The sequence below is a fragment of the Syngnathus typhle genome, linkage group LG22, assembly GCF_033458585.1.
Source record: "Syngnathus typhle isolate RoL2023-S1 ecotype Sweden linkage group LG22, RoL_Styp_1.0, whole genome shotgun sequence".
NCBI lineage: Eukaryota > Metazoa > Chordata > Actinopteri > Syngnathiformes > Syngnathidae > Syngnathus > Syngnathus typhle.
Window position 1 is genome coordinate 4,674,645 of NC_083759.1, and position 20,152 is coordinate 4,694,796.

General features: G+C 40.0%; 1 protein-coding gene across 1 annotated transcript; it reads right to left on the reverse strand.

Moving 5' to 3' along the window:
• Positions 1-136: 136 nt before the first annotated feature.
• Positions 137-19,030, reverse strand: emilin1a (elastin microfibril interfacer 1a). The gene is made up of 12 exons (XM_061270291.1): positions 18,691-19,030; positions 9,854-9,970; positions 7,204-7,379; positions 6,701-6,800; positions 6,206-6,314; positions 5,865-6,038; positions 3,831-5,108; positions 2,678-3,092; positions 1,852-1,977; positions 1,725-1,742; positions 1,497-1,631; positions 137-1,387 (listed from the first exon to the last, which is right to left on the reverse strand). The coding sequence occupies exons 1-12, from the start codon at positions 18,798-18,800 to the stop codon at positions 1,068-1,070; spliced, it is 3,078 nt and encodes a 1,025-aa protein (XP_061126275.1). The 5' UTR covers positions 18,801-19,030; the 3' UTR covers positions 137-1,067.
• Positions 19,031-20,152: the final 1,122 nt, after the last annotated feature.

Sequence of the window (20,152 nt, forward strand, 5' to 3'; positions counted from 1 at the left end):
ACTATATTATCCTAAAGGTTAGACATATGATTCCTCAATTTAGAAGTTTTATTTTGACTTTTAAATTGGTTTTTAATTTGTAATTGTACAATCAAAGCGGCAAAATCTGAATAAAACCATACTGTCAGAGCCCCTGTGTAGTTTGTATCTTGTATTTGGCACTCATAGTACAAAACATACAAAAACATACAGTACCTTGCAAGGTGAAGTGGTAGCGCATAAAAATATTCCATGATAAATTGTTTTCAAAAATATTTACATTCCTTCAAGAGTGCACAATTCTTTGGAAAAAATATGCCATTCTCGACAATGACAAGGGGATATTTCTACTAAATCATTCATTGGTAACAGAATGCATTAATTGAAATGAATATTTGTACAACATTTTACCCAACTTATTGATGAAAAACAAATTATGAAGACATTGCTGGTAGTTCTCAATAGAACACAAACTCTTGGACGACATTACTTTTGCTTTTCCTGCAAAGAATAGTGGTCTTAATCTGTCACACTCCCACTTATTTCCCTCTGCATTTTTCCAGGACAGTTGGCTTCCTGCATCGTGGTTCTCGGAATGGACTTGTGGTCAAATCGAAAACGTCAGCACAAAAACAATCGCGATCATTAGAGAGAAAAATGTCTGAACATGGTAAAAACCTGCAGACATTTTATTCTGGGGATGGATAACACAGACATTAAGAACCATCATGTGGTTATTGATTCTCCTCCCGCCCTTTCATTAATAAGGCACCTGAGGGCTGTAATATCACAAATTAAAAGTTTTGGCAAGAAATATGAATGTCAGATAACCAAGAAGCTACTTAATTGATAACAAGATCTCAATTGAAAAATAAAAGTGTCTCAAAGCTGTGAAGCAGGAATAATTGGTTCAAAAGTGAAAGCATTTTTATTTAGGTCTGGTGACTCAAGTTCAAATAATGCAATTCCCTGAAAGAACCTTTGTATGCTCTCAAGAGACCCTCTCGGATCTCCGTAACTGCCTGGTTGTGTTGTCTTTACACAAACAAAGAGTCCATGCTCTAAAAATGTCACCAGTGTTCATCCAATCAGATGTTCTCATAGAGTAACATCCCACTGAAGATGGTCAAAGGTTCTGATGAGTACGCCAGCTTGCCGGTGACCAGGTCGATACAGACCGTATCCCCCTCCTCCATAGGCAGGATGATGTTAAAAACTGCCAGAGCTCCAGGGATGTGTTTTGCTTCCGCCATGGGCTTTTCAAGGCCTTCAGGCTGATATCCTGCTGAGTCTACTCGAGCCACACCGGTGTTGGATTTGGACAATACTGCCTCAATCTTCACATTCTTATGGCCGGTTAGGATTCCACTGAAAAAGTACCTCCCTCTCACTGGAGCTGTGAAATAACCTGCGGGACAAAACAAAAATGATATCCAAAACAATTTAATTTTGTTATTTGGGTTGACTTTAGATGTTCCACTGTAGTGGAGTCACCTTCAAAATGAAACAATTCAAACCTGTTCTGGGGTTATAGACGTTCTTTTCATTGACAAATACTTCGTTGAACACGATGGTTCCGACACCTCTCATCGGCCTGGTGAGCGCCGCGGAGAACGAAAGTCGTGGCACATGGGCATCAGACCCTGCAAGACCTGATGTTGGGCAAAGAGACAGGAAGCTGGAGTTAAAACAGATGAAACAGAAATGGGAGCTTTCATGTGATGTTTACTTAGAACGACACGGACCCTGTTCACCTCTGAGACCTGGAAAATGAGATGAAAAACAAAAACAGTGAGTTACTATTTCAGGTTTCTATTAAGTCAAACGATTTAACTTGCAAATCAGTTATTGTCTCCATAGTTTCTTATCTACCTGGGGGTCCAGCTGGTCCTTGTTTGCCCTGTTCACCCTGAGGCCCCACCTTTCCTTGGGGTCCCACAACTCCCTGAGGTCCAGGCTGCCCTCGCTCACCTTTGGGGCCCGGTAGACCAGGTGGACCTAGGGCGGAGGAGCAAGTAGGCTATAAGACTCACCATTGGTGTTGATGGTCACCATGGAGAACCTTCAAATTGCTAACATTTAGTGTAATCAGTAATCCTCCCTTGCAAATAACGATTGCTACCAACATAGCAATTCATGCTACCAATGTAGCAACTGTGGCTAACATCTACACTTCTATTGCTAGCTTAGTATTGCTAGCGCTGCTTATTTGTTGAAGCAGGATATGCATTCTGGGGGGACCTTATCACGAATATGCACTTTCGCATACCATTATGAATCCCCCGTTAGTCAGGCGCCTCTTTGTCCAGAGAATCAAGCCAGGGAGGAAATGATGTGAGGCTACGTTCAAATCTTGCTAGCAGTTTTAAGATCACAAACACCCACTTGAAGTGAAAGGAGACAAACCCTCCTCTGAGCATCTTTACTGATAAACGATGGCTCCAGGGAGATTTTTGAAACTTCTGTATGTAAAAAAACAACTGAGCTTTGACCTGATGGACTTAACTAGTTCACCCTGATGTTTACTAAACTCCTATTTAACACACTGCAGACTTTATAGCCTCTTAAGTAAATGCTTGACAGGCCAGATTCTTTCTTTGGTCTATTTTTTTTTACATTCTCTGACTGCCTCCCATTAACCAGGCTTTATATCTTATCCAAATGTCACATCCCATGCTCCGCATCTTTCAAGTCTTACCCATGAAATCCTGTCGTACGAAATCATGAAACTCCTTTGCCAGATCTAGCAGAGATGAGTTCAGCCTGTGGATTTTGGAGTGGACTTTCTCGAGCTGGACATTCTGGATACTGTCAATTACATGTCCTTGAGATGTGACTGTTACATTGAGTCCATTGACACAGCTCCACAATCCAGACACATGTTGGTTCAAGCCCTCCTTGATCCTCTGCAAACTGTCCGAAAAAGAATCGAAGCGTCCGCACAGTCCTTCAAGTTTGGCAAGACGGCGTTCTAGGCCATCGCTCGCCCGTCGACACTCCCCGACTTCCGTCACATAGTTACTCCTGATCACTTCGATGTCTTTTCCAAAGTTGCTGAATCGACTGCTTGAGTCATCCCCGTGCTCGGCCAGATCCTTCTTCAAATTGTCCACCTTTAACAGAGAACAGACATACTAAGAGTGTTGCTTCTGGACGATACATAGTCCATTATTTGATGATGCCTTCGAGACGATTATCAAAGCCAAAACAACTGTTACAGTCCATAAAGAAAAGGCATGTTTCAGTCCATACTCTTCAATTAAATAACACGTAAAACATCCTAGCAGCACTGACACTTTAGCCATAAATGGTAGCCGTGTGGTTCATTCTCAAAGGCTAGTTAAAGTTTAATAAAACAGTGGTTCATCACGAGAATGATTTAAGTCTTACGGTACAAATTCTGACTCAGCAATACTTTGCCAGTCCGTAAATTTTAGTCCAAACTCACCGTATTTTCCGCACTATAAGGCGCACCTAAAAACCTCCAATTTTCTCAAAAGCCGACAGTGCGCCTTATATATGGACCAATATTGCGCCACTACAGCAGGCGTGTCCAAAGTCCGGCCCGTGGGCCAAATGTATACATCTTATATATGGACAAAGTTTTAAAATGGGCCATTCATTGAAGATGCACCTTATAATCCGGTGCGCCTTATACATGGACAAAGTTTTAAAATGGGCCATTCATTGAAGGTGCGCCTTATAATACGGTGCACCGCCTTACAGTGAGGAAAATACGGTAAGTAACGACAGATTGTTTTAATGCTTTGAATTGGTCCTTGGGATTAATTTAAATTATATTTTGATGCTGGCAAGTATAGTCAAACTGTCAGTTTATTACCAATTCATACCTCTGAATCGATCCTGTCGTTAGTGTCCGTCAGATCATCTAGTGTGTACCCGTGCATCCGTATGCTCGTATCCATGTTCTTAAGGGTGTCATTAATGGAGTGGAATGTGTCCATGACCTTAGATAGCTCTCCTTGGATGGACTTCAGATCCCCTCCTAATCTTCCATTGTGGTCAGTGTGACCGTCCAAGCGATTCCTCACATCATTGATGTTGATTTGACACTGTTCACTGCTCTTCTCCACTTTGTCTCTGAGTCGCCCTACTTCTTCTTGGAGGTCTGAGCACACCTGAGAGCACATTGTTTCTCCCGAATCCACTTTCCTGCGTAGATCGTTCAGTTCTGTCCGACACGTGTTGAGGCCCGTTGTGGTGGAGTTGGCCAGCAAACGTAAATCTTCTTCCACACTGGTGCAAACAAAACAGTCTTCCCAATCCTGGCTGAGTGTTTCAACTTGCGTGACTATCTTGTTGAAGTTAGCACCATCCTTGCCTGTCACGGCAATGATCTTTTTGACATCATCTGTTAGATTAATAATCCTGTCTGCCAGTGAGTCACCTGACACAGACAAATCATTTAATCTTGTGTTGAATTTCTGGATTTCCCCTTGGTTAGCCACGACTCTCCACTCCAAGGTTTTTACAGTGTCTTCAGTTTTACGATCTTTTCCGTTGCGCCCACAAGTGTCATTGCACATTTTTTTCGTTTCTGTCAAACTTCTGTCCAGGAATATTGTGACATTCTCCATCTGGCTTAAACGCCGACTGTGGTCAGTTACGGTGTCTCCAAGAACGGCCACATCAAGCTCTAGTTTTCCAATTTTGAAGCTATGATCATCCAGCTGAGTTAGGACCATGTTCCGGAGCTGCGTGACATCTCTTTGGACACTGTCCTTTAGATTGTTGTTGGTGTTAGTACACCTTTGTTCTGTTTTTCTCACGGTGTTGTTCACCCTCTTCTCTAACTCTCTCAGTCTGACGTTCATCTTGTCTTCTGTCACCCTTCCCTTTCCTCCTACACTTCCAGACAACTCCTTATCCAGTCGCCCTTTAATGGTGTCGCACTTGCTGGAAGTGGAGGTGACGCGGATATCTAGATCTGTCAATCTCTTCTCCAGCTGAGTGACCGTGTTGCAGCACGTCTGGGACTGTTCAGCCTCACTTTTAACGATTTGAAGGTTCTGTCGGAAATGTTGGTCCATGGAATTGATCAACTTCTCCAGGGATCGAATTCTTTCTCTGTCTTGTTCTTGCTGCTTTCTCAGATCTTCTACGCCAGCCTGAATACAAGAAAATAAGATGACCTGTTATTTCTGTTGTCACTGTTTTGACAATATTTTGTACAATATATAAAAAGAGTTACAGTAAGGGCAAGCTAACTGGTCTCACCAACACGGTTGACACAAGCACCAAGCAGACAGCGGAACTATTCCAAAAATAGCTCACGAGTGATAAGACATTGCGGTTTCCTCGGAATGTTGTAGGAGGGATAATTTGAACATTTATATTCTGTACTTGCAAAGATTTATCCAAATAAGTCTTGATGACTCTGCCAGAATAAAAAATGGCCAACAGTGATTTATGTCACACATATGGTCTGTATAGTTTTCCACAGGAAATAATAGTGAGTAGAACTGTGCCAAGTTGAGTTGTTACAATGCATACATTGATATTATTCACTAAATTCTGTTACTTTTTTTGGGTCGAATTGATTTCATTACCTCTAAAATTTGCAAGTGGCACTCACAGGCAGTTAACAGGCCTTTCAGTGAAGAACCATGAAAGGTGAATGAGGGCAAAAGTGACTCAATGTTTATGGAAAGGAAAATGATGGCTTTAAATGGGTTTTTGCAGTCATCCTCACCCTCTGGGGAAAATGATTGCAGATCTTGATAACACTTCGAAACATTACTTAACCAGAACAAATACTAATGCTGCAGCAGAGAGGCACCTGGATCAATAAGCAGAGTCTAAAAATAACATCTGATGTTAATCTGATCCTGGCATTTATTTATGTCGAGGACATCAAGCTTCACCTGGCAGGCAGAGCAGGACAGAGTCACCCTTCTCTCCAGCTCTGTCAGGATTTGTTCCTTGAGTGTGTTCAGCTGGTTCCCCCGAAGTCCTCCTCCTACGGCAGTTCCATCCAGGTCGTTTCCCCCTCCATTCTCTAAGTGGTTGTTGATGTTAAGCAGGGTCTGATCATGGACCTGACCAAACAAATCACCAAGTTTATGCTTGCATTAAATATTCTGTGTCCTCTGCTAAAAAAAGGACAATGACATCTATAAAGTTGAAGTATATGGTGGAGTTTAAAGGCAGTTCAATTTTCCTTTTTTTTTTTTTTTTTAAATTAATTAATTTATTTATTTTTTACCTGTGTCCTATTATACAGATGGTCCAGCTTGGTGTTGATGTTGTTGATCGTTTCCTTCATGTGTGGTTGGGCAGAATCGGCTGGCACAATCGCTCCGTTTAGAACTGAACTATACAGGACAAAAGTTGACGTTACTTCCCTTTACACCAGGGGTGTGAATTTTTTTTTTCGTGGGCTGCATTGTAGTCATAGCTTCTTTCGGAGGGCCATTATGACTGTCAACCCAAATAAATGTATGAGCACTTCATATTAGTAAAAGCTACAAAACAAACTGACAACTTGTTTTCAAATTAGATGAGTAAAAACTGGTCAAATATTTAAAAAAAAAAAGATATTAAAAGTGAAGACAATTTGCAATTCTAATAATGACACAAATTTGATGCACAATTTGTCTTCGCGGGCCACATAAAATGATGTGGCGGGCCGTATCTGGCCCCCGGGCCTTGACTTGCACACGAATGAAATGGATTTAAAAATAAAAACACATTCACATACAATTTCTTGTTTAAATCATGAATGGAAGTCTGTAGGTTGTGAAGGTCTCTGCTAAGGCCATTGATTGTTCCTTCCAGCTGTTTGACTTTTTCACTGTCACCTGGGCACAAAGAAAAAACATAAACCAGATCTTTGTAGTCTGATTACATCTTACGCAAAACAAAGTTTGTAACATCATGCTGGGCCAGGACGTAATTTTGAACTTGAGATTGTGTGGTTTTGGCTGCGTACAAATGTTGTTTGGCTACGTGTGATGGTTTCCAGTGGTTTTGATAATAGGCCAGAGGAAATGGAAAGTATTTCATCATGTCTATGCAAAACAAAGGGCTACGTCATAAACCACAGCATTAAATCCACAATTGTAGTACTTGATTACTGATTATTATAGGACAGTGAACCCTTGCTATCCATCCATCCCTTCCTATCCAAATCATTTGATATTTTTGCCGTGATTTGTTCTGATGACTGATTTTGCACAAGTGTGACATCATGCAGCTCATTACCATTTCCACTCTGTCCGCCGCCTTGTGTGTGGCCTGTCTGTGTGACATGAGGTCGGCCGCCGTTGCCTGGCCCCTCGTGACAGTCCTCCCCCGAGTATCCATGGCAACATTTCCACTCCATTTCTGTCACCATTTTATAAGCCACCTTGTACCTTGGCCTCCTGTATGTCCGATACCTGAGGAAAAAAAATGGTGAAACTTTAATAGTGTTGAAAATGTGAGAGGAAAAGTAAATTCTATGTTCCGCCTGTAGTTAAGTCATGGTATTCTGATTAATATTAGATTTGTGGAGTAAGATTTGACATTGAATAATGTGGCGGTCCGTATTTGGCCCTATCCATTAGAGTGATTGGACATTAAAGGAAAAAACATCAGCAATCCATTTGGAACTTTAAAAGGATGACATCACTTTTAACGATGAAATCATCCTCTTGCTCACCTTTTTGTTTTTCCCGATCCCTTCTTAGGGGAACCGATAAGTGTTTGGGTTGAGCTCACTCCACCCATATGAGCTACACATTGCGTTTGAATAAGTTGAACTACTGTTCCACATCATTAAACCAGACTGAATAATAAAAATAGCCACGGTTATTTTGGCGCAGAACAGTTCTGCGTTCTCCATGAAGATAACAGGTGGCACTGTTCCGAGTTGTAAACATTGCCTGCTATTCCTGTTCTACTCTCCAAAAAATCCGCTATATTTAGCCACTACTAAAACTCAACGTCTTGAGTAAGTCGAATGCTTACCTTGGCAAGTTCTCCCCCTCATTAATGTGTCGTTCCAATTTGTGATTGAGGGTCATACATGTCTAAGTAACCAGAGGCCATAATGAGCCCAGATTTGGACAGAAGTCACAAAAAAGATTTATGGCACATTAACAGTCCTTCACTTTAATTGTTTAGCAGGTTGCTCCCTTTTTAAAACCTCTTCATAGGCGGCACTCAATGCATAGCACTTTGGAAAAGATCTTCATCTTCCAACTCTCTGCACCAAGAGCGTGAGAAAAAGGCAGACGCTGTGCTCTCAGAGGAAATATAAAAAAAGAGCTCGAAAGGTGGCGGGTGGAAGAACAATTACAAAACGAACAAGTTAGCAAGATTGTTTTCCAGTGCGCTAGACGAGATGGTGATGGGCGAATGGATGAAGCTCCTGTCTGCTCCATTCTTGTCGTAGCTCAGGGTTAGGCAGATGATTTAGGCAGGCACAAAGATCAACTTACGAAGCCAGTCTCCATAGCAACGTGGTTATTACTTTAATAGAACAAAAACATCAGGGGAGTTTGCTGAATGTTGTCTCAATGCCTAACATCCGTATTTGGAGAATATCATCAAATCCATCCCATCTATAGTCAATTTGTTCCTCGACTGAGGTCACCGGATATTCCCTGGTCAACATGCGTGGCTTTTGAATACAGCACTTCATCAGTGAAATCAAACCCTTGCGGTATGAGCATGCACATTTTGGCAACATACCAGAATAACCACAAGCGAGCACCTCTCTAACCAGACGTTCTTGAAAGATGGCTCGGGAATAAAACAACGCTGAGTGAAATGAGTATCCTCAGACAGGAAGAGAGATGGAGCCAATAGACAAAATACAAGCCAGTGTAATAAAATCCAGGAAGTTAATCAGGAGATAGATAGTTGTTTGAGTGTGCGGAGAATGCAGCGGAACACCCTTGAAGTCACATAAGTCGGAATTTTCAGGAAAAATGAGACTAAAGCAAACATTCCATTCACGCCTAAAGGTGGATGTCAAAAATTCCCCCATTAAAGCTCAAAATCAGGACATTTTTTGACAAAGTTTACTTATCAGACAACTGAACAAAATATTTCCTATTTTCTATGTGTTCAAATCGTACTTTTAACAATTTTGTCCCTGGAAAAGACAATTTTTTGGTCTTACTATAAATTCCAATGGGAAGAAATTGTAGTCATAGTTTCTCTCGAAGGGCCATTATGACTGTCAACGCCTTATATTATTTAGGCTACACGGCAAATTGATGAATAACTAGTTTTGAAATCAGAGACTACTCGTCCAAACTGTTCAAATTGTTTAAAAAGATGAATAGTACCGTATTTTCCGGACTATAAGGCGCACCTAAAAACCTCAAATTTTCTCAAAAGCCGACATTGCGCCTTATAGTCCGGTGCGCCTTATATATGGACCAAATTCCTGAATTTAAACTGGCCCGAAGCATTGTGTCATGGAATCAATCATAAGTGGCCCGCTGAAGACTATGAATCATGAATCAAAAAGACTATGGATCATTATTTTGTGATTATAAAGTAATTTGTTGCATCTGAAGTGAAATAAAAAAGATAAAATGGAGAATGGTTTGATTTGGATTAAAAATCTGACATGATGCATTAATGGTGCGCCTTATAGTCTGGAAAATGTGGTCATAAAAATTGCTCGCAATATTTCTACTTTCAAAAAGTGAAGACTGTAATAATTTTAATAATGACACAAAGTCAATTCAAAATTTGTCTTTGCGGGCCACATAAAATGATGTGGCGGCTGTATCTGGCCCCCGGGCCTTGAGTTTGACTCCTATGCTGAAATGGATGACTTGTTTGACTTTAAAGGTACCACTGTGTGTGCATGAGTGCGTTTGTGTGTTTGTGTGTATGAGTAATGGGTACTCACGCCACTCGAGGACACTGGCCCCAGGTACAGCGTTGGTAGTCTGGTTTGATATATGTCTCCACGCCGTCCTCCATCACACAGCTAACAGTGCGGGTCACCACATAAGCACACCAGTTCCTGTGATGTCACACACACAAAAACACACACAAACACACAAGCTGAAGGAAATGACAAATGATGAGTGGCCCTAGTTACCGTAAACGCAGTCAGACCCGATGACAAGGCAAATGGTTGTTTTCTAACAAAATAAGAATAAATTGAGATCAAATCTCAAGCGTGATTATAATTTTGTACATTCAATTCGACAACCAGTGAAAATAGCTGATCATATCACGATAACATCACTAATTTAACAATGGATTCCATTCTTCAGCAGGCGCAGAAGGGAACTTTGAGCATATTTTGGCTTCAGATGTGACTGGATTGGTTACATTCATTTTGCAACTCACTGGAACGCTATTAAATTCTTAGAACTACAGTCTGGCTTTGACCAACTTGCAAATCCATGCATACTGATTTTGTAATATGAAGAGAAATAGTGGGACACCTTGCCATAGCCAAACTATTCAAATCCTATTTTGAATTTGATTCAAGTAGTGCACTTGGTGTCACTTACTATTTATTCTCTGTTGTATCAAATTTTCATTTCACTCTCCTCCAGCTACGGCGTTCTGAGCCAGCAATCTGCCACCTTGATTCTGGAATAATCAACCTTTGTCGCCCACCTCAAACACAGCTGCCGCTTAACTTTGTTATCATGTTCTGTGGTTGGATTCCCGATGTGTTCTTTGGACTTTCTTAGAGAGGGGGAAATTTCTCCATCAGGAGTTGAAATGGAACACAGATGAATGGAATAGGGAACATCTCAAATAAGACAGCTGTAATAAATCTCAAGTCTGGTCCCTCTGTAGTTCCACTGTGTTTTGGTCGTTGTGATTCAGTGAGCTGCCTCTGGCAATGTATTATCCCGTATTACGGGCGCAGAAGCTCAGAGGCAGAAGATAAGCATCACATTTGCACCGTTATCCTGCTCGATGGAGAACAGACACTGACGTTCATATAAATAATCATCTTTCCTTTCTTATTTTACAAATACATGTCCATATATATGTATACATATATATTTATATATGTAAACAGTCATGCAACTTTCTCCATCTTTGGAGCGTTGCACTGTTTTCTGCTGACGTTTATTTTTCCATCCTTCCATCAAGGCCCTTTAGAGCAACCAAATTCACAAGAGGAGCGTTTATTTGTAGGACGGTGATGAGTGAATGCATTGAACTAGTGTGTCTGGCTTTGTGTATGTGCGTGTTTGTGTAGTTTGTGTCATAGAAGGAAAGTTTGTTTACGTGCACCCACGCAACTGTACTTAACACCTTTGGCCTTATTCTCACTCTTAGTAGAGTGAGGTCAAGCATTCCGTACAGTAATCCACTAAAGCAACATTAATGCAAAAAGCTGGGAAGGGAAATCTGTCTGATGAAAGTCCTTGCATAAATCTTGGCGTCTAGTCCATAAGTGTAAAAAAAGGAAAGTGGAAAGCCGGTGAGGACCAGCGAGGTCATTTCTGCTGGCTTAAAGTATCACAAGCACTGCCAGGATACATTTGCAGGTAGAACCTAAAAGTTTTGCATCTGCTCCATAAAATTGCAATAATTTATTTCAAACAATCGATTCTCTTTATTTTGTAACATTACTCTTGGCTGTCAAAATTAATCGATTAATCGACAACGAATCGAAATTAATCGCCTTGTATTTTAATAATCAAGTAACTAAAGATTGTTAGGCTCTCTAAACTAATGTTTATTTTATTTCTCTAGTCCTTCATAAAAGCAGAATGATTTATCATTTGTACCGTAATTTTTGGACTATAAGTCTCACCGGAGTATAAGTCGCACCAGCCATAAAATGCCCAAAAAAGTGAAAAAAAACATATATATGTATATAAGTCGCTCCTGAGTATAAGTCGCCCCCCCACCCAAACTATGAAAAAAAACCGCGACTTATAGTCCAAAAATTACGTTATTAATCAAAATAAGACACTTGCAATAATCTGCTTTTAATTTGGAAAACAATGGCCATCAAATCCTTCCTGCGTGATATTGCTTAGCTGTTATTCAGTTGTTTTGTTAATGATGAAATATTACCCAATACTAAAAAATAATTGGTTAGTAAACAGTAGTTGGGGACAAAAATGCAAATTGTACCCGATTAATCAACAGACGAATCAATTCTGAAAATATTTAATAGTGACAGCCCAAGTTTTGTAACAATAATTGTTTATTTAGACCAACAAAGATACATTATTTTATTGGACAGTGCGAATATTTATACCTTCCATCAAAAGTCTTGTCTCCTATTATGCATTCAAACAGCTCAATTGTGATCTGCGAAATGTCTCTCAGGCAGACATCTTTTTTATATTCACAGGGTCATAATTCAGCATGCGTCGAACAATTGCACCTGTCTGAGTATCTATAAAATCCACCTAGCTTGTTAAACAGCAGCCCGGCACTTTGACTGAGCGCACAGTCTGACAAATCAACCCATACATAGCAGTCTCTCTTTTTGCACGAAGAATTGTGTGTAAAACCGAAATATTTAGCGACAACAGAAACACTGAAGGCAAGTGGGAGCGTAAATGAAATGAGAAAAGAAAAAAAAAATACGGGAATGAGGCTTAATACTTGAACAAAGAAACCCCTAAGCGGTCTCTTTTGTCGTGAGATCTTTCCTTTGCCTTCAAGGAACGGCTTTGGAAAGCAACATCAATGAGCTCCTTGGGACCCTTGTGCCTCTATGGTTGAACTCTGACCTCAGGTCAAGCATCCCTTCATCGTCGTAAAGGTATATCCCTATACACACAGACATATACTCTTGAATGGACTCACTCATGCTTGAGCGATTGCATACGGGCGAACATAAAGGCAGAACACACATTCTTCCGATGTGACCGCGGTTCAAGAGTGCACAAACACACACACGCACCATTCTCTGTTTGGACTTGTTCCAAAGTGTAGGGACAGCGTGACTGAGTAAACTTTTCTTCGATTGTTTAGCCTGGTGGTCACGAAGATATACAGAGACGATCTATGATACCGTCATTTGCTTTAGCATTGTCCACACACGTATTGGGACGACTTTAACTTTTAACCATTTATGGAAAAACATGCTTATAAATGCTAGTTTTGTTTCGGATGGTTCACTTTTTTGCAGAGGTAGGGGACACAAGTCGTATGACTTGGACTCGAGTCAACTGGAGTCACTGATTTGATGACTTCTGACTATTTGGTAAGGTAGTTTGAAATGAACATTGGCTGGGCCAATAGTCAGGTTGTCAAGTTTGTGAATTTAGCAGATGAGCTATGCCTTGCAGCGTATTTTTACCTCTCTCCCTGGCGCATCTGAAAATGTGGTTTTAAAAAGTAGATGAGATTTTAGATTAAAAAAAAAACAGGTCAAATTTATAGCGCAGGTGGTCTAACGTGACTTTGGTAAAGTAACTTGGGATTTGCTTGAGGCTTGAAGGTTATGACTTGAGACTTGCCACATTTGTGACTTACTTTCATGCAACGTAAAGATACCGTATTTTCCGCACTATAAGGCGCACCTTCCATTTTAAAACTCTGTCCATATACAAGGCGCACCGGATTATAAGGCGCATAGAATAAATAACTCAACGTTGCTCAAACGTTAATGCAATCACAATATAGTAACACTCAAAATAGTGAAAACAACAACAATATATCAATAACTCAACGTTGCTCAAATGTTAATATCACACAACACACAAAATAAACACGTAAAGCTTACTTTAATAAATTAGTCCTCATCCACGAATCCATATTGGTTTATATATAAAGCGCACTGGATTATAAGGCACACTGTTGGCTTTTGAGAAAATTGGAGGTTTTTAGGTGCGCCTTATCGTGCGGAAAATACGTTAATCCAAACAGCAACCCATATTGGAGTGATTACTGGAAGCTTCGCTAATTCATTTACAATAGATGGGGCTGTAATGGATGCTTTTCCCAGATTCTTACTCTCATACATAAGTGGATTTAGTGAACTGACCTAATTTGCACAAAATCAAAGAGACTAAAATTGGATACTTTCCAAAGTTTGGCCAAGAACAGGAAAATCCTATTACACAAAATTGCCTGGTAACATTGCGGTGCCTCCTGGTATGCTGTCCCTCTTGTCCAGCGGTCAGTAAAATAGCACAAAACATTACACCGCGGTATTTATAGGTTCCGATTCCAGGGCAAAATATTCGACACCTCTAGAATCAATCCGCATCCAGTTCGAGAACTGTGTCAAATTGTCAATCAGCATGCGAAATCCATACAGATTGTTGCTGTTGATTATTGTCAGCTCCTTACTGGCCTCTAGTGGTACTCTAGTCTACAAATCAACCAGCTCCACCCACACACTTCATCACCGTGACACTGACAAGAAGATGTCCTCTCGGACGCCTGCTGGACGTCTTCACTTGATTCAAGCACCTACTAGACACATCTGTCCAAACACATCTTTTGAGTTCAAACAGATGTCAGCGGGTCAACCTACATTGCATGCTTCTCTCTCATCTAAGTGTGCAAGTGGGTGTATTTTGTTCATAGTGACTTAGCCATGCAGATCCCCCTCATGGCCTACTGGTTTCATGAAGAGGGGGCTGGCTCGTCTTTTCCGTGTCTCCTCCTTTCTTTTAGAACTTTATTAACGTCATGCCTACTTGTCTTCTACTAAATATTTTCCCAGACATTCTCCTCGCTTTTTTCCAGTCGTCCTTTGGTCCTATCATCTCGCCCCCCCCCGGGTTCAGCTTGGACTTCTGTATTCTGACTCACTCCGAATCAATGTTTATTTCAGCTTTGCTCATCTCTCAGGCGTCTATTTTAGAGCTTTAGTTCTTTGGCCCGTATGCTAAAGACAAACCGCAGAAATGTCGTCTTTTCCAGATCTGATTTGGTTGATTTGAACTTTTCCTCCTGAAATACAATAACAGTTCAGATATTTTGGATCGTGACCGCGATTGGAATTCATCACCAAAGTATCTCCAATGCATATGTTTTTACAATCATAAAATTAGAATTGGGCACTTGTCAACGTTTTATTGTCTTGCATGATTGATGGTGGAAAATGAATCACAGTGTTGTTGTTTTTTACTCTCTGGGAGCTAATGTGTCCTATGATATATTTATCCCAACCGCTATTCTTTAAATGCCACTGTCACCCAAAAAAGAATAATGCTGTCCAATGTTAAGACTCACAGTGTGAGCTTAGTGGCACTGGTGTCAGCTTCCCTTTCTATACTCCACGGGTGTCAAACTCATTTTTTTCACGGGCCGCATTGTAGACCTAGCTTCTTTCGGAGGGCCATTATGACTGTCAACCCAAATAAATGTGTGAGCACCTCATATTATATCCAGTAAAAGCGACAAAACAAACCGAAAAATAACTCGTTTTCAAATCAGACGCGTAAAAACTGGTCAAATATTAAAAAAAAAAGAAGATATTATTAAAAGTGAAGACAATTTGGAATTCTAGTAATGACACACGAATTTGATTTTAGCGGTCCACATAAAATGATGTGGCGGGCCGTATCTGGCCCCCGGGCCTTGAGTTTGACACCTGTGGCATCCTCCATTTTTTTCCTCATTACATCACAAACATTTTACTCACCCTTTTTAGATGAGTCCACACAGATGACTGCGGACACTCAAAATCAACACCAATGCAAATTCGAGTCACAACATCGCCTGAAATACATATTTTGAAATTATGAAAGGAACCTCGAAGAGAGCAGAAAGCCGACTAGCATCACTCAATGAGTCAAAACAGAAGCAGTTGACTCCTGTGATGTTGAGAAAGAAACGTAATAGAAGCTCATATTGCACACACACACACATGCACACACACTAAGTGCAAACATATGGAAAGCATGAACACAGCTGTATGCCACATGTAACTCTGTAAACTGTCATTTTTTTCGTTGTGGTTCATATATACATTTTGTATGCACACATACATATTTAAAGTGCAGCACAATCCTTGATTGCTTCCGGCTAAAACCAATCAAGCCATTCATTTCATTTACAGACAAACACACAACAGGCTCACGTCAGTCCCAAAACTTTACGTCCTCACACAGAGCCTTTGGGAAACATGCTAATAACTTACTACTGGGCAAAAAAGCATACGAGAGAGCTTAATGACATGCAACAAGCGGGGGGATGTGGTAGCCATTAGAAAATTGTAATGATTCTTGTGAAATTTAAATTGGAACTGTTGAGCTGAGCTGTTAGAAATCCAAACTCTATTTGTGAACCCCAAATGTTAGCAAACAGAAAGAAACCCCGACAGTTCCCACTCACCCATCGGTTTCTGTGGTGGGACTTTCCAAATATACAAAGTCGGTTCAACACGTGTGAAATATAAGCTAACCACAGTTAACTGTCAGGACTCTATTTTCATGATCAGCATGAATCCAAGCAGCACGTAACATAAATCTGCAGAGGCGCTAGAGCGGGTGTTGGCAATTTTGTAGATGCATGCAAGTTAAACTAGTATTTCTTTAGAAAAAAAAAAAAAAAAGGGTGGTTTGCGCCATTGTGGGTGTAAACATAAATAAATATACGTAGGTATAAGTGGCTCTTTTCATTCTGTTTCCACACACTCACGTCTTACATCCATCCATCCATCCATCCATCCACTGCACACTCCAGCTCATATAATCCATGGTTGAATTTCACCTTTGACCTCTTTTGTGGCGTTTCATGTGCTTGCATGGATTCACTCTTGGTACTCAATCAAAAAAAAGTACATCCATCCATCAATTTGTAGGCTACTCTCCAGACCCCTGTCACATCAACAGGATAAGCGGTATAGAAAATTGATGATGTATTCATCAGCCTTGAGGATGAGTGATATAGTGATCCGTCTCGCTTTTTACCTTAAGTCAGCAGGGTCAGACTCCAGCTTGCCCATAGTCCTGAACAGGATAAGCAACATTCACAATGGAGGGCAGATGGATGAATGGATGAATATTTCCTGAGAAACTCACCCAGTCTGGTGAGTTTTAAGTCTATGAACTCATTTATACTCTACACAACTTTATATCTAGAGCACAATCGCAGCTATAACAAACGATAATAATAAAAATAATAGTGATGATAGATATACACAAACTCATAGGCAGCAGGGTGGATGACATGTTAACACATCTGCCCCAGTACAGCGGCAGTAGGTTCATATCCGGTCTGGATTTTGCATGTTCTTCCCGTGCCGGTGCAGGTGTTCTCTGGGAACTCGCACATTCCAAAAAACATGCATGATAGGCAAATTGAAGGCTCTAAATTGTCCTTAGGTGTGAATGTAAGTGCGAATAGATTCTTCTTTACCGTATTTTCCGCACTATAAGGCGCACCTAAAAACCTCCGATTTTCTCAAAAGTCGACAGTGCGCCTTATAATCCGGTGCGCCTTATATATGGACCAATATGGATTCGTGGATGAGGACTAATTTATTAGTAAGCTTTACGTGTTTATTTTGTGTGTTGTGTGACATTGTTTGAGCAACATTGAGATAACTCATATATTGTTATTGTTTTCACTATTTCGAGTGTTACTATATTGTGATTGCATTAACGTTTGAGCAACGTTATTTATTCTATGCGCCTTATAATCCGGTGCGCCTTATATATGGACAAAGTTTTAAAATGGGCCATTCATTGAAGGTGCGCCTTATAGTGCGGAAAATACGGTAATTGAGATATATAAGCGCTCTGTTGTTATTGGCATTTAGCATTTAGCAAGAGTTTTAGCTTCTCAAGTGGCACACATCGTGTGAAGCTGATGAGAGAGGAGCAAGCTTGAAATCTCCAATGACAATAAGAGGGCGCCAGTATGGCTGGGAAGTTGAATTTGTAATCTCACAATCGCAGCGTGAATAATGACACTCACGTTTACTGCAAGCCAAGTATGAAAGTAAACAAGCGAGGCAACTGTAGTTTTCTAACAGCTGATAGTTTGTGCAGTTAACAAAGGGGTCACTAATGTGACGCTGGCGGTCCCACGAAAAACAAGTAGCCCACGTGCCTGTTCTAAAATTAGCACACCAGTAATAAGATGGATCATTTAATAATTAAGGTTTTATTAGCATAGTCAGAAAGATAAATTGAGTAATATTTTTGTTACTATATTTTAAATAGCGCATTGATTCCCAACCACAATGCCACAGCTATGTCATGGGAAGTTTTACTTCATTGGTTCGAAAATAATTATTCATCTACGATAAAAAGTAAAATAAAAAAATCTTCCATGGCAGTGACTTGTAGTGAAAAAGAATTAAATGCTCTTCCACAAGATGGTAGAATAAAGAATTATCCTAGAGCCACCTGTTGCTGTTGTAAAACAGAATAGCTAAACTAAACAGGCTGGAATTCAACACTAAGTAAATTTGTTAATAAATTGCGACGAGATCATCATTATTTCTGTAATTTTCTATCCAAACTTCTCTACAAACTTTTGTTTGGTAGTATGTTGTGCCTGAGATTTTTCAAATGTAAAATAGGGGCGCCTTAATTGGCTCATTGATGAATATTGATAAAGCTTCAAATTAGACAAATGATTAGAAACATATCTAAAATAAATACCAATACAAAACTACATTTTAGCCATAATTTTATGTCAATCTCTATTATGATGATGATGACGCTGGCGATGATGATGCACGAAATAGCGCAACTTCTCGCAGGTAACCGTCCAGCCACGCACATGCACATCTCAAACTATTTTAGGGTACACACACATTTTGCATGAATTTGATCCTACCTGTGTCTACTAGCCGCCCTCTGGCCACTAAGGACCCCGGGCTCCGCGTATCCAAGACCCCAAGACGTCCGTGCCAAAGCGAGCGCGATCATGTAAAACAACGTCTCCATCCTTCAGTCCAGTGTAGCAGCCTGTCAGTCTCTCTTCCTTGTAAAGTTAATCCAACAAAAAAATAAATTGTAAAAAAAAAAAAAAAAATCTCTGCTGTTATCCACAGCGGAATAACGTGATCAAATCAGAAGCGTTTCTGAAAACAGTGAAGGGCATTTTTCTAAACTTCTAACTGCTGCTCAATTGGTAGGATTGTTAAAGTGTGGCGACTACTGCTCAGGCGCAGGGAAGCAAGAGGAAACTTTCGTGCGTCACTCTCTCTCTCTCGCTCTCTCACTCACTCTCTCTCTCTCTCTCCTTGGTCACGTGGGGTGTTTCACTGCAATCAGATTCTTATAGCAACATCACTTTCTATAAAATGGTGCCAAAACAACCCCCTCCCTCCATCAACAGAAAAATAATTTATGTTAAACGCAAACACCAGGAGTACTGTACACGCAGTTCTACAAAATATTTGGCTACGTTTTAAACCCCTTGCATGCTCCTTGCCAGCTACTCCAAGTCATTAAGCCTCACTCATTCACCACAACTGTTTTTACTGCAATTTATTTTCGTATATTTCAACTTTGGAGTGTTTTTCTTCCCACTACATTACGAACTAAAGAAATTCATTCAGTTGTAAATTTTTACAAGAGATGAATTACACGGAGTTTATTTGCCTATACGTTTCCGTACATTGATATCGGGAAGGAGAACTAGACCGTAAGAGACGATAGTGTATTTTTTTTATATTTCAAAATACCGCAGATAATATGGTACATGTCACATTTTTTTACAGAAGCAATAAAAGTTTACAGCAGATTATTTCATTTAAAACATATAGGTTGCTATTAAACAGTTTTACCATCACAATACTCAATCACAGCCAAAATTATTTGGCCTATGTGTACATTTACTGCTATAAGAAACTTATGCTGACTTGGAGTAAGTGTCCGACTGAGGACTCTTAAAATGTGGCAATTGTGGCTTATGGTAAACTAATAAAATTAAATAAATAAATTAATAAAATAAACTATTAAAATTGAAGAAATGCATTGCCAACCAAGCCCAGACAGGACAAATTGTCATTAAAACCCCTTTTGGTGTTACTGTTGTTTTTATCATTTACAAAATGTATTTTTTTTTCTTGTTAAAAATTGATATCAAGCCCATCATTACATAATATTCATAAATAATATTTTTGTCATTGAAAAATCTTTCCGTGATGTTTTTATGTGATCATTTTTTTTAGTTTGAAATGTTAAGTTTGTTCTGCTCACTTTCATTGCTTATCTCAAATCTATTACTCATAAAAACAGTTTCCCTGCCTTTTGCATTTCAGTCTAAAAAAAGGAGGATGACACATGCACAC

Coding starts and splice junctions, on each gene's coding strand:
- emilin1a (XM_061270291.1), bottom strand. CDS start 18,800: ATGGAGACGTTGTTTTACATGATCGCGCTCGCTTTGGCACGGACGTCT. Junction 7,380..9,853: donor GGCCAGTGTCCTCGAGTGGC/GTGAGTACCCAT, acceptor TTTTTTCCTCAG/GTATCGGACATACAGGAGGC. Junction 6,315..6,700: donor CATGATTTAAACAAGAAATT/GTATGTGAATGT, acceptor TGTCCTGTATAG/TTCAGTTCTAAACGGAGCGA.